This window comes from Buceros rhinoceros, unplaced genomic scaffold, assembly GCF_000710305.1.
Source record: "Buceros rhinoceros silvestris isolate BGI_N320 unplaced genomic scaffold, ASM71030v1 scaffold15141, whole genome shotgun sequence".
Lineage (NCBI taxonomy): Eukaryota > Metazoa > Chordata > Aves > Bucerotiformes > Bucerotidae > Buceros > Buceros rhinoceros.
The window spans coordinates 426-12,272 of record NW_010396155.1 but is presented as its reverse complement, the minus strand read 5'-3'; the positions used below and the strand labels follow the sequence as shown (position 1 = coordinate 12,272).

General features: G+C 42.2%; 1 protein-coding gene across 1 annotated transcript in view; it reads left to right on the top strand.

The window, feature by feature from the left end:
• Positions 1 to 11,630, top strand: part of MTOR (mechanistic target of rapamycin (serine/threonine kinase)) — a 59,155-nt gene extending 47,525 nt beyond the window's left edge. The window contains 20 exon segments of the mRNA XM_010145825.1: positions 80 to 105; positions 107 to 157; positions 423 to 519; positions 813 to 911; positions 1,507 to 1,629; positions 2,153 to 2,335; positions 2,808 to 2,942; positions 3,221 to 3,395; positions 3,710 to 3,845; positions 4,536 to 4,683; positions 5,400 to 5,522; positions 5,953 to 6,035; positions 7,251 to 7,323; positions 7,836 to 7,910; positions 8,283 to 8,418; positions 8,816 to 8,881; positions 9,547 to 9,627; positions 9,790 to 9,870; positions 10,475 to 10,580; positions 11,101 to 11,630. Coding sequence (XP_010144127.1) covers positions 80 to 105; positions 107 to 157; positions 423 to 519; positions 813 to 911; positions 1,507 to 1,629; positions 2,153 to 2,335; positions 2,808 to 2,942; positions 3,221 to 3,395; positions 3,710 to 3,845; positions 4,536 to 4,683; positions 5,400 to 5,522; positions 5,953 to 6,035; positions 7,251 to 7,323; positions 7,836 to 7,910; positions 8,283 to 8,418; positions 8,816 to 8,881; positions 9,547 to 9,627; positions 9,790 to 9,870; positions 10,475 to 10,580; positions 11,101 to 11,116 — 2,013 coding nt within the window. The 3' untranslated portion in view covers positions 11,117 to 11,630.
• Positions 11,631 to 11,847: the final 217 nt, after the last annotated feature.

Below are 11,847 nucleotides of genomic sequence, written 5' to 3'. Positions count from 1 at the left end.
CTTTCCCTTTGCTAAGTTTAGAATTCACATCGACTGATGCACTCGCGTAGAACTAATGCAGCAATTTTCATTCCAAAAGGATTTATCGAAGACCCTCTTGATGTACTGTCCGATCAATATCTCTGTCTCGAGGAAACAACCTACAAGACACTCTGAGGTACATAATAAAGCACAGAGGAAATGAAGTCCAGCTGATAAGGGCACACGGTTTAAGATTAGGTAGAATGTGTTTGTCTACTCTTTTTGTTATGGTTCGACTGAGTGAATGGTTCAGTCCAAGCTAATTTACGTTGGGTGGATTAGCCCTTATCCTGCTATCTCTAGGTCCTGGGAGAATAGTCTCTTGTAAATGCATCTGATGGTATTTTACGAGAATGGAGGGGGTTTGTTTCATTCCTAGCTAATGTGTTTCTCTTTTTCAGAGTCCTTACTCTGTGGTTTGACTACGGGCACTGGCCTGATGTGAATGAGGCTTTGGTAGAAGGAGTCAAGGCCATCCAAATAGACACTTGGCTGCAGGTAAGGAGCGCAAAAGGCTCAGTTACGTTAATAGTACAATCCAAGACACATCTTACTCTTTTCAAAAGAGGATTCTGTAACAGTTTTGCACAGAACAATTGTGGTTTCACTAAGCTGTTCTGCATTTCTGACACTCTTTGGAACTTTGTGTTATCCTCTGACATCTCAAAAATGAGTGATGGTCCTCTCTGTCTCATTTAGGGATGGTCAGGTCTCTACCAGAGGACAGAACAGCTTGTGAACTAAACACATGAGATGACAGGGGTGTTTATTTTATTTATCCTTCCTACTAGGTTATCCCTCAACTCATTGCAAGAATTGACACTCCTCGACCATTAGTAGGACGTCTCATTCATCAGCTCCTCACAGATATTGGACGGTACCATCCCCAGGTAAGCTTTGGCTTGGAGGAGGAATTTCCATAGACTAATAGCTAATTAAAGCATTTCCTGAGTTCCATTTGACCTGGTCTAGATGCCTGCACTAGAAGTCGCAGTAAACAAGTATAGTGAGGATGGGAACTGTTTCTGCTGCTGCTTCTTTCACCTCTGCACCACTCACAGACAAATGGAGGGAAGGGGTGGATGAGCCATGCAGCAGGGAAAATTCTCTCTATCTAATAGAACACTGGATAGTGCAAATCACCTTCTTAAATCTCATCAAGTGACTGCTAAAAGGCTACCCCACAGATGCTTTATCTGAATTTGTTCCTACAGTGTGGAAAATCACACAGTGCTAAAAGCCAGTTTCCATTCTTGCAGTTTGATACAGGCTCTCAAGGTCTTCCTGCAAGTCAGTGAATTGAAGTCTCAAACTTTTCAGCTGGGAATACTTTGAACAGCAAATTTCTATCGCCTCTTGCCAGAAACAAGTTTGCTTTCTCTTGTCTAGCCCCAAAGCTGTTATTTATTAATGCTTTGCTAATCTTTCAATTTATGTAGCTCTTCTGTGTGGTTCTAAAATATTGTTGGTTGATGTCCTTTGTAGGCTTTGATCTATCCTTTGACTGTAGCCTCTAAATCTACAACCACTGCTCGCCACAACGCTGCAAACAAGATTCTGAAAAACATGTGTGAGCACAGTAACACTCTGGTGCAGCAGGCAATGATGGTGAGTCCTTAGTGTACGTGCAGTGTCTTGTGTTTCAGAAAAAGATGTACCACAAGTATAACAACACAAAATGAATATTCAGTGTTAATTTTGTTCACGTACAATTTATTTGGGGTCTTTTTTGCAATAAATTTAGAGAAGAAATAAATGAAGAATCATTGTTCCATAAAGAGATATTTTTGCTTAATGAAAAGTGGAAACAAAACTTCCTGGGCATATCATGAAAGGAGACATTTAATTGATTTGGTAAGTATTTTTGTGCATAAATGGAAAGTAATGCTCTCAGGCCAAGCTACACAAATACATTGCAAATTTCAAAGGCATCAACTTAACCTGAGAAAAGTCTGATCAGCTGCTTGCAGGAAAAAACCTAACAGCATTGTGGGAGGTCTTGTGGTGCCCTCTAGCTGCTAGCCACAAATGGTTCATAATCGTTAGATAAGACAGTAGTTTTGTGTTAAGTCAGTATAGAGTCGTAGTGTTTTTCTTCAGGAGTTTAATCTTTTTTCCTGTCCTAAAACAGGTGAGTGAAGAGCTAATCCGTGTAGCCATCCTGTGGCATGAGATGTGGCATGAAGGTTTGGAAGAAGCATCTCGTCTATACTTTGGAGAAAGGAATGTGAAGGGAATGTTTGAGGTGCTGGAACCACTTCATGCAATGATGGAACGTGGGCCTCAGACTTTGAAGGAAACGTCCTTCAATCAGGTATCGACGAACGGCCAAGAGCATCACCTTCTGCATGCCCTCAAGACCAGGCAGGACAGCCACCCGCCCCAGTAGGGTCTGGAAAACCATACAGCTGCTCTGCAGTTCATTCTTTAACTCCAATCTGCTTTGTTTCACGGTAACCTCTAGCACAGATAGTGGAGATGACCTCTTTTAAGCCAGCAAAAGGAATTAATTTGAGTGTGAGCCTACTGTTAAAGGGTGGTTCTGTTCATTCTGTGGCCTCCTGTCGTGAAGTGTGTTTGTGAGCCGTGGTGTCTAATAAACTCGGTGCATGTCTGGATCCAGGGATGTCTGAATCTTTAATTCTGCTATACTATAAAAATGTGAGATTTGTAATGCAATTTGAAAATAGGCTGAGATGCTCTTTGTCGGTATTAAGTGATCTCCACCTGTTCCACTATAGTCTGTAGAAATGTTTTTCTTCTGTTGTTTTTCACTTCCTCCCTAGGCCTATGGCAGAGATCTAATGGAAGCTCAGGAGTGGTGCAGAAAGTACATGAAATCAGGAAATGTCAAAGACCTCACTCAGGCTTGGGATCTCTATTACCATGTGTTCCGGCGTATCTCAAAGCAGCTGCCTCAGGTGAGGCGAGAGATAAAGTTCTGTTCTGGGTCTTACAGTGCCAGTTGTCAATACCAATCTTTGTTTCATGTGTTCTGGTTGTTCAGAACATTCAAGTTCCATATTCTAGATGTTAACTGCATATGGTTTGCTGCTTATGCAGCACTTTCGGCAAGCATCTGCAGTATTGATGACTGACTGAACTGTTGTAGGTCCCTCAGCAGCATGAACTCTTCAGATGTTTCAGTAAGATTTGACTGAAATTCTGGGGGGGTTGTATTTCTTCTGTTTTTTGGTAGCTCACTTCTTTGGAACTACAGTACGTGTCACCAAAACTCTTAATGTGCCGGGACCTGGAACTGGCAGTGCCAGGAACGTACGATCCCAACCAACCCATCATACGCATTCAGTCCATTGCACCCTCACTGCAGGTCATCACCTCCAAGCAGCGGCCCAGGAAGTTAACACTAATGGGTAAGAGAGCAGTTTTCACTTACCTCTTCTAGTATTTAAACAGTCATTGCTTTTAGGTCAAACTGCATTTTTACCAGGTAAAACCTCTGCAGCGTTTCCTTTCAAGTGAGGTATTTCTCAGTGGTCTGGTCAGTCAGACTGCCACACTGCCCAGTTCTTGGGTGCACGTGTATTTACTCTTGTCCTCAAGTGAGGTATTTCTCAGTGGTCTGGTCAGCCTGACTGCCACACTGCCCTGTTCTTGGGTGCATGTGTATCTACTCTTGTCTGTCCGTTCATCAAGAGTAAACTTGAGCGTGTTAATTCTTTCACAGGCAGCAATGGGCATGAGTTCGTATTCCTTCTGAAAGGTCATGAAGACCTTCGCCAAGATGAGAGAGTGATGCAGCTTTTTGGGTTGGTCAACACTCTGCTAGCAAATGACCCAACGTCTCTTCGTAAAAACCTCAGGCAGGTGTTGTGGATAATCACTGAATGTGCTTCCGTGCAAGACACTCCCTACGTAGGTGCAGTTTCCAAGTAACCCCTGGTACAACCAGGTGCTTTGTGAGGAAATGGTGAATCTTGGAACTAAGTTAATTTAGAACAAACAAAGAGAGAGAGAGGAAAGAATAGAATAGAATTCAAACTTGAAGGAAATGTATCCTATGGGGATCGTTTGTTTTATTTCATTGAAGCCCCATCTGGTAAATAGCTAATAGCCTGTGAGGCAACCTCTGTTTCGAGATAGCTTGAACTCTGCCTTACGAGCCTGAGAACAGGGGAGTTTTGTCACAGATTTTTTTATTATAGTCACTAAATAGCTTGGTGAACAGTCACTGACTGCAATTCTGTACTGTGTCTTTCAAGCATGAACATATGAAATGTCGTGCAAATAATAGATCATCATGGGCGACATAATGTACCTTCTGAAAGCAGTCTGTCGGTGGAAACCACATAAGCCTTGAGAATGTCTGTATATTGCTGGGCAGCAATCTATGCAAATGGAAGTTTTGGATCTGCTTGGAAAGATGAAAGGCAGGGCAACTGCTGAAGAGACAACTTAGATCGGAATCGGATTTGGTAGCAGTTGTTTTAAGCACCTTGAGATGTAATGATTCACAAGAGTCTGAACTCTGATTCTCCATTGTTTTGCTGTAGCATCCAGAGATACGCTGTCATTCCACTGTCTACAAATTCAGGCTTGATTGGCTGGGTCCCCCACTGTGACACACTGCACGCGCTCATCCGAGACTACAGAGAGAAGAAAAAGATCCTGCTCAACATTGAACATCGCATCATGTTGAGGGTAAAGGGCAAAGCTGGCAGAGTTCTTAGTGCGTTCTTTTAGGACTTCAGTGTCTTAATGAAGAATAATGGTGCACAGCTTATTCTTCCTTTGCCTGTTTTCTGGTTGTTGTTGGTACCAGTAATAAATGCAAAAATATCAGATGGGAGTTATAAAATGCCACCAGAAGGTAAAATTTGCTGTATGTTTATTTGTTTCTCCCTTCCCATTTTACCAGTGACCACAAGTTGTTACCATGTGCTGACTCAAATGTGTTTGGAATTTTGCATGACTCTGCTGTGCCTTATACAAGGTGCCGTGCTGTCGGCATGTACAAACATTGTGCCTAAGCAACAGGGCCAAAATCAGACAGACTGGAGAAACCAAACATTACTAGAACAGCTGGAGTTGCCTGCCAAAAACGAAAGTGTGTGCTATCCCAGAAGGCTTATTCGGATAATGTTTGTTGAAACATATTTACCTTTGCAGTATTTTAATGAAATATGGCTATAGACTACTTTGTGGTTGCGAAATCATTTGCTATCCCATTTCAAATGAGTTCTTCACTGTTGGGTGGTCACCTCACCACGTTTGGGAACATACTGCTCTGTCTCCAAATAATTTCAATATAAACCTGACAAAAAATTATTTGTGGTGACTATGTTTCTCATAGTACAATTAGGGATGACTAGAGGTGGTTGGTTTTTAAGTTGCTGAGCGTCACTTCTCAATTATAGATGGCTCCAGATTACGACCACCTGACTCTGATGCAGAAAGTGGAAGTGTTCGAACATGCTGTCAATAACACAGCTGGTGATGACCTTGCCAAGCTGCTGTGGTTGAAAAGTCCAAGCTCAGAGGTGAGTTCAGCACATATATTGGCTTGTGTTTGGCAATCAGCGTAATGCGGAATTGCCTTCTCTGCAGAATGAGTGGGAGGTGGCGTGCGTTCATCACAAACTCAGATGAGCCACTGCAGAACGTGAGGGGATGCACACATGTCCCCTCACAAGGGGCTTTACAGGGCTCAGATCACAGTGGCTGCCAGAGCGCAGTCCAAAGCCCAGGACTGGAGACAGAAGCGCCAAATATTGTGTGTGCAGAGAGAAAAGCAGGAGCCTCACAATGTGTTTTCTTAATGGCTTAAGCATCTAATTCAAAGCCACAGGATGTCGGTTTTAAACAGATCAGTTTAGCTTTGTGCAAAATCTAAGTAGTTAATGTATAAATCAAAATATAGGATGAAACTTGCAGCATAACTGACTTTCTCTATTTTGTCTCCACTTGTAGGTGTGGTTTGACAGAAGAACAAACTATACTCGTTCCCTAGCTGTGATGTCAATGGTTGGGTACATTTTGGGCCTTGGAGACAGGTGAGTGAAATTGTAAAGCTTTATTTTAAATAAAAGCCCAGCCTGTTCATTCGTCTGTTCTTATAATAACATCGTTCATTGTGGTTGTGGCTGAGCTGTAACGATACCATCTTTCAGGACCTAATTGTGCTGCCATTATTTTCAGCACTGCAGGCATGAGATGTAGGGTTTGTGTATCCCGAGTACGAAAAGGAGCTTCTTCCATTTTGAAGGAATACACAAAGAATGACAAGGACCACGGGTTCTAATTTTGTCCTTTTCTTTCATTCACAGAATGGGAAATCTTTCTCCATCCATTCTATAAAACAGAAATGTTGTTGTTAAAGAATTTAATCAATTTTGTGGGTAATTCTAGGCTTGCTTTATTCAACAACTCAGAGTTGGGCCATCACCTTGGTGAGTGGCAAAGTATACAGCACACGTTCTTAATACATATAATTTTCTCTTACTTAACATGGTGCTTTTACTGATCTGCAATGCAGACATGTTCTGGAGAGAATTATGTATAATCCAAATGGCTTGGGCAAATAATGGAAAAAAAAAGATAAAATGAACAAATGTCTGATTTTGGGTATGGCTTACTGTTAAAAGGGGACATCATAACTTCTGAAACACTTCTGAAGACAATGTATTTTCGATTTAAGGTCTGTAATGCAAAACCAGCTAAACCCTCAAACGTTTTCATATCAAAAGCTTTTATTCCTGAACTTAAAGGTCTTTATAATGAAATTATAAACTTGAAAATTGACTTCAAACAAAATTGGAGAAAATCAGCACAAATAGCAGCATCAGAAGGGACCGATTCCCTTCTCTTCTGGTGGTGATCCAATTTGCATTACTTCCCCTGTAGCATAATTCATTACTTTTTTCTATACTGAAGAAATGAAAAAGCATAAAACAAGCAGAAGAATTTATCCTAGCTGAAAAATAAATGTTCGTGTCCAAGAAGTGTATTGATGGCTCTGGTCCAATAGGTTGTTTATCTTCCAAGATGAGAAGACCTCTAACTCCTAAGAGGTAATTACAAAAATAATGTGATAGATGTGCTGTCGGGAAGCTATTCTGTTCATGCTGAGATGGAGGATCTCAGACAAGGAAGCTGTCACTGGCCGTTCTTCTTCATGAAGATAAATATCAAACTGGAGCTGCTGTGATTTACTTTGGGTTTTTATAATGGTGTGTCACACTGTTTTTCCTTCTGCTCCTTCATCAAAGACACCCGTCCAATCTGATGCTTGACAGACTGAGTGGAAAGATCCTGCATATCGACTTTGGGGACTGTTTTGAGGTAAATCTTTGTATGTGGACGTTCGGTTTTCTGTCATGTTTCACATTTTCTGGTGGAACAGAAATGAACCTATGAGCCAGGACAAACTGACCTTTAAGTGTGATCCTGGGCAAGCCCTTTGGCTCTCTTGGGCTTCACACTTACCTACAGGCAAGATGAAAATCATGAACACTTTAACTCAGAGACACATCTTGGGTATTAGCTAACCATTGGAACGAGCAAAGAGGTGCTGACATCACTTTTCTATAAAATTTCTTCAAGCAATTTAAGCTGCTGATGGGAGCAGTCTCTGTGGCTTGACACTAGCAACTGGGTGCACATGGGAGTTTTCCCTCTGTTATCAAGTTAATTATCTAGTTTTTCCCAAGAATTTGTGGAAACTGTGAAAGCTGGGACTTTATTTCCTATTTGGAAAACAATCTTCAAGGCTGTAGCAAGAAAGCCCCAATACATATTAACTGTTAAATAATAAATTAGCTATTAATTTGCTGATTCTCGATCCTTCTGTTTAGGTTGCAATGACAAGAGAAAAGTTCCCCGAGAAGATTCCGTTTAGGTTAACAAGGATGCTGACAAATGCTATGGAGGTAAGCAGCCCCTCTTTAACACGAAGGAGATTGTTCCTAGGGTAAACGGCACCAATTTCTCAGTTTTTCCAGTGTTTTCTGTTGTGGCTAAACCTTCTTGTGTAAGAATCAAAGGTGTTAATATTTCAGCTGCATTTCCTGTAAGTTAAAATATCTCCTGTGATCTCTACAATACATTACAATTGAAAGCAACTTTTTCGTTGATGCGAAAACTCTGAAATTCCTCCAATTTCTTAGGCCTTCCGTAGTTGCCTCATTTCAAACAGCTGTTTGCATCAACCCTGAGCACAAGCCGCTTCCTGCTCCTGAACGCTAGGGTTGGGGTTGCACAGTGAGTGTAGCAGCATGGTGATTCGCTTCTCTCTTTTGAAGGTGACAGGCCTCGATGGCAATTACAGAATCACCTGTCATACCGTGATGGAAGTTCTGCGTGAACACAAGGACAGTGTCATGGCCGTGCTTGAAGCCTTTGTGTATGATCCGTTGCTGAACTGGCGGCTGATGGACAGTAAGTGATTCTAATGAAACAGTGACAGCACGAAAGTATCAGTCTGATTTCTTACAAGAAATCTAGCAGCCTGAAATCCGATGTCTACTTGGAGACTATCTGATGAAATTGTTGGCTCACAGGAGCTGTTTCTGTGCGCACGTGGTTCTAGGAATTGTAATGTGAAATTACCACAGTGAAATAAACCCTTTTACCCTTAAATACAGACACAGAACGAAGCTACAAGCAATATTATTTGGCTTAGTTTTGTATTAGTTGTCATCGGGAGATTGAAAGCTATTTTCAGGTGGTATAAAATCTGGAGAAGGAGAAAGGCAGTCACGTCTGTAATGTTTGTGGGCAAATTTGCTATGAAACACTAAAACTTCATTCTTTTCAACTCCTGATTTTCTTGCAGCAAATACAAAGGGCAATAAGCGCTCACGAACAAGAACAGACTCCTACTCAGCTAGTCAGTCAGTAGGTGAGTAGAAGAGATGGTGTATGCCACGAATGTTTGGGTGTGGGTTTTGGGCAGTCCTCAAGACTGGGTAGATATTCTCAGTCCTCTTCTCAATAGTAGTCAGATAAACAGCTTATTCCCCTTAGCTTTCGGACTGGAAGTGGATGCTCATCTACAGTTACTGTAACACCCTTCTGGAGCACACAAAACTGATGTAATCCAAGGTACAATTGATAAGTGACAATTATTTACTTAGTTACCAAATACTAGTATGCAAAACCTGGCAAGTCGTCATCTGAGTGAGAGCTCGGTGTTGAACCGTCAGCTGTTTGCTGTTGGCCGGCAGAAGAGGGACAGCGTGTTGTGTGGCGAGCTCTACAAATAAACATACTTATTTGATTGTAATTTTAAGAAAATTGTATAAAACTTAAAAATATCTTTCAATTACGCTCTTATACAAAACATTCCAGTAAGTTGGATCAGGCCTTGCAGTTCATTAGCAGTGGAAAAAGAGTATTTTCTCCTGTGCTACGCTTCCATTAGTGACAGAGATGTGTGGTGCACTTGGTCACAGTCAAATACGCTTTTCAAATGAGCTGGTTAACAGTTTTGTGGATGTTTCCAGAGGAATATTATTTTATCTGCTTTCCAGCTTCACTTTTATGTTTTCTTGGTTTTTTCAATAGAAATGTTGGACAGTGTGGAATTGGGTGAGACAGCCCATAAGAAAACTGGGACCACAGTGCCTGAATCCATCCACTCCTTCAGTAAGTCTCACTCTGATTCCGTAATGATGCACTATAGTTCTTAGATCAGAAAACTTCATCGTGATCCTGATAGAACTCCATCAGATGGGACAGATCCAGTTCATTATCAGCTTTTCTTGTTCAGATGAAATCCTAATTTTCTCTCCTGCTTCTGTCTTGTAGTAGGAGACGGTCTGGTGAAGCCAGAAGCTCTAAATAAGAAGGCAATTCAGATCATCAACAGGGTTCGAGATAAGCTCACGGGTAAGCAGGTTTTTATGTTTGTATTAGATAAACATAAAGTCTGGTAAGATGGATCAGCACTACTTTTAGCATTTGTATTTTGTGTTGATCCTTGAATTTAACATACTCTGATTAAGTGGACGACGCCACTTTCCTAGTTTTATCTGACACCCAGCTGCTGGTGCCTGTATTTAGGTACGAAGCAGCCTGACCTGAAAAGCACAGAGGAGTTTGTAACTAAACAGACTTCACGTTTTTCATGTCTTAGCTTGTTAGTGGAAGCTAAATTTCTACCGTCCTGGCTTTATAGCATTTAGTTGTGAAATTTTATGCTCTTAAAGTTTGTAAGAGACTACACCCCACCTGCCAGATAATGTACGTGGAGGGACTCAGACCAGGATTCCAGCTACTGGAATCTGTTGTTGGTTTATCCATTATTTGCAGAAGGTAAAAGGAAGAAACCAGGGAAAAACTGAGTTCTGGGCACTGTACGCCTTTAGAGGTTCTCCATGTTTAGAAAATTCTGCATTTTATATGCTGTAAGGGAAGGGTAGTTAAAAGCCCCATCAGTCCTTAGCTTTGCTGCCCAAAGCAAGTTACATGATTTGTGACTTTCCTTTCAAAGGTCGAGACTTCTCTCATGACGAAACTCTTGATGTACCCACACAAGTAGAATTGCTCATTAAACAAGCGACATCCCACGAGAACCTGTGCCAGTGCTATATCGGATGGTGAGTCTGTCGTTCACCTAACCCTGCAAAATTCTCCCCCGAGAGATCTGAGCAGAGGACAGCTAAGGAGAACGTCACTTGTGCAGCTAGTTGTATGTAGGAGCCTTACCACATGTTGCATCTGCTCCGATAAACTTTGCAAGCCTGTGACTGACCCTACAGACAGTCCCCAGTGAGAAAGGTGCTGGGGGAAGGGAGGGGTGGGATACAGAACATCAACCGCAGCCAGCCTCAGCACTTGAAGGGTTGGAAGAACGCACCTGGGGAACCGCATGTTCTAAAATAGGCAAAGAGGCTTTGCTTTTGCTTGCCGAGTTAGCTGCCTTGGGGCTGTGCTTAGGGAAGTCCATCTTCCTAGCATTTCACGTGTGGGTTGGCTGAGGGAAGCCTGGGGCTCACCTGACAACCTCTCCTGTGCTAAAACGGTGCCTAGTTAGTGCGGGGTCTCAGTCCTCCTCGGTGGTGCCTGTTTGAGACTATGTGCAAGTCAGCGTTACCACTTTACCTTTGCTTTCTTTAGGTGTCCTTTCTGGTAACAGAAGATTCCAAAGTATCCACAGTCTTTTATTCTGGAGGCTTTTGCACTCCAAACTTGCTCTTCTACAAACACAAACTGAACGTTGGACTGAAATACAGCCTTTGTCAAATATTTTGAAATGTAAATGAAAAGAGTTATTGTATATTAAAAGTTGGTTTAAGCCAATGTATAGCTGCTGTTGGAAGACCACAACTGTCTGAAACGCAACACGTGGTTTGGGTTTCCAGGACAGTGAAGACTGATTGTACTACGGATGGTTCCGCTTGGTCCTTGGGGAACTGGTGATCCATTGAAAATAACTGTATACGGGTTTTGACTTCTTTGCGATGTAACTAAGTCCTTTGCAGATTAATTATTGCCCTGGTCAGCCCGGGTGGTGTGGCTACAGTGAGCTCAACGCGCTTGTGTGGGAGGCTTCGTTCAGCTTTGGGAGTGAGCTGGGTAACTGGAAAGAGAAGCGGAATTTTACCGTTGTTTCAGCCTGATACCTTGTTTTGAAACTTGATTCTTGCCCCAAAATTGGAAACTGTATTTCTTACGCTAGTGCAGGAGCCGTGTGTCAGACCCGATCAGGATATCGGAGCAGATCCGAGAACTGAAGGCCTTGAGCTAAGCAAAGTCAGGAGCCCCTGTGCGGGTTGGTCGGTGGCAGACGGGGTGCAGGGTACAAACGAAATACCACTGGGGAGCTCCCCGCAGCGTCTGGGTTAAAAAGCAGTGTTGGGAAAT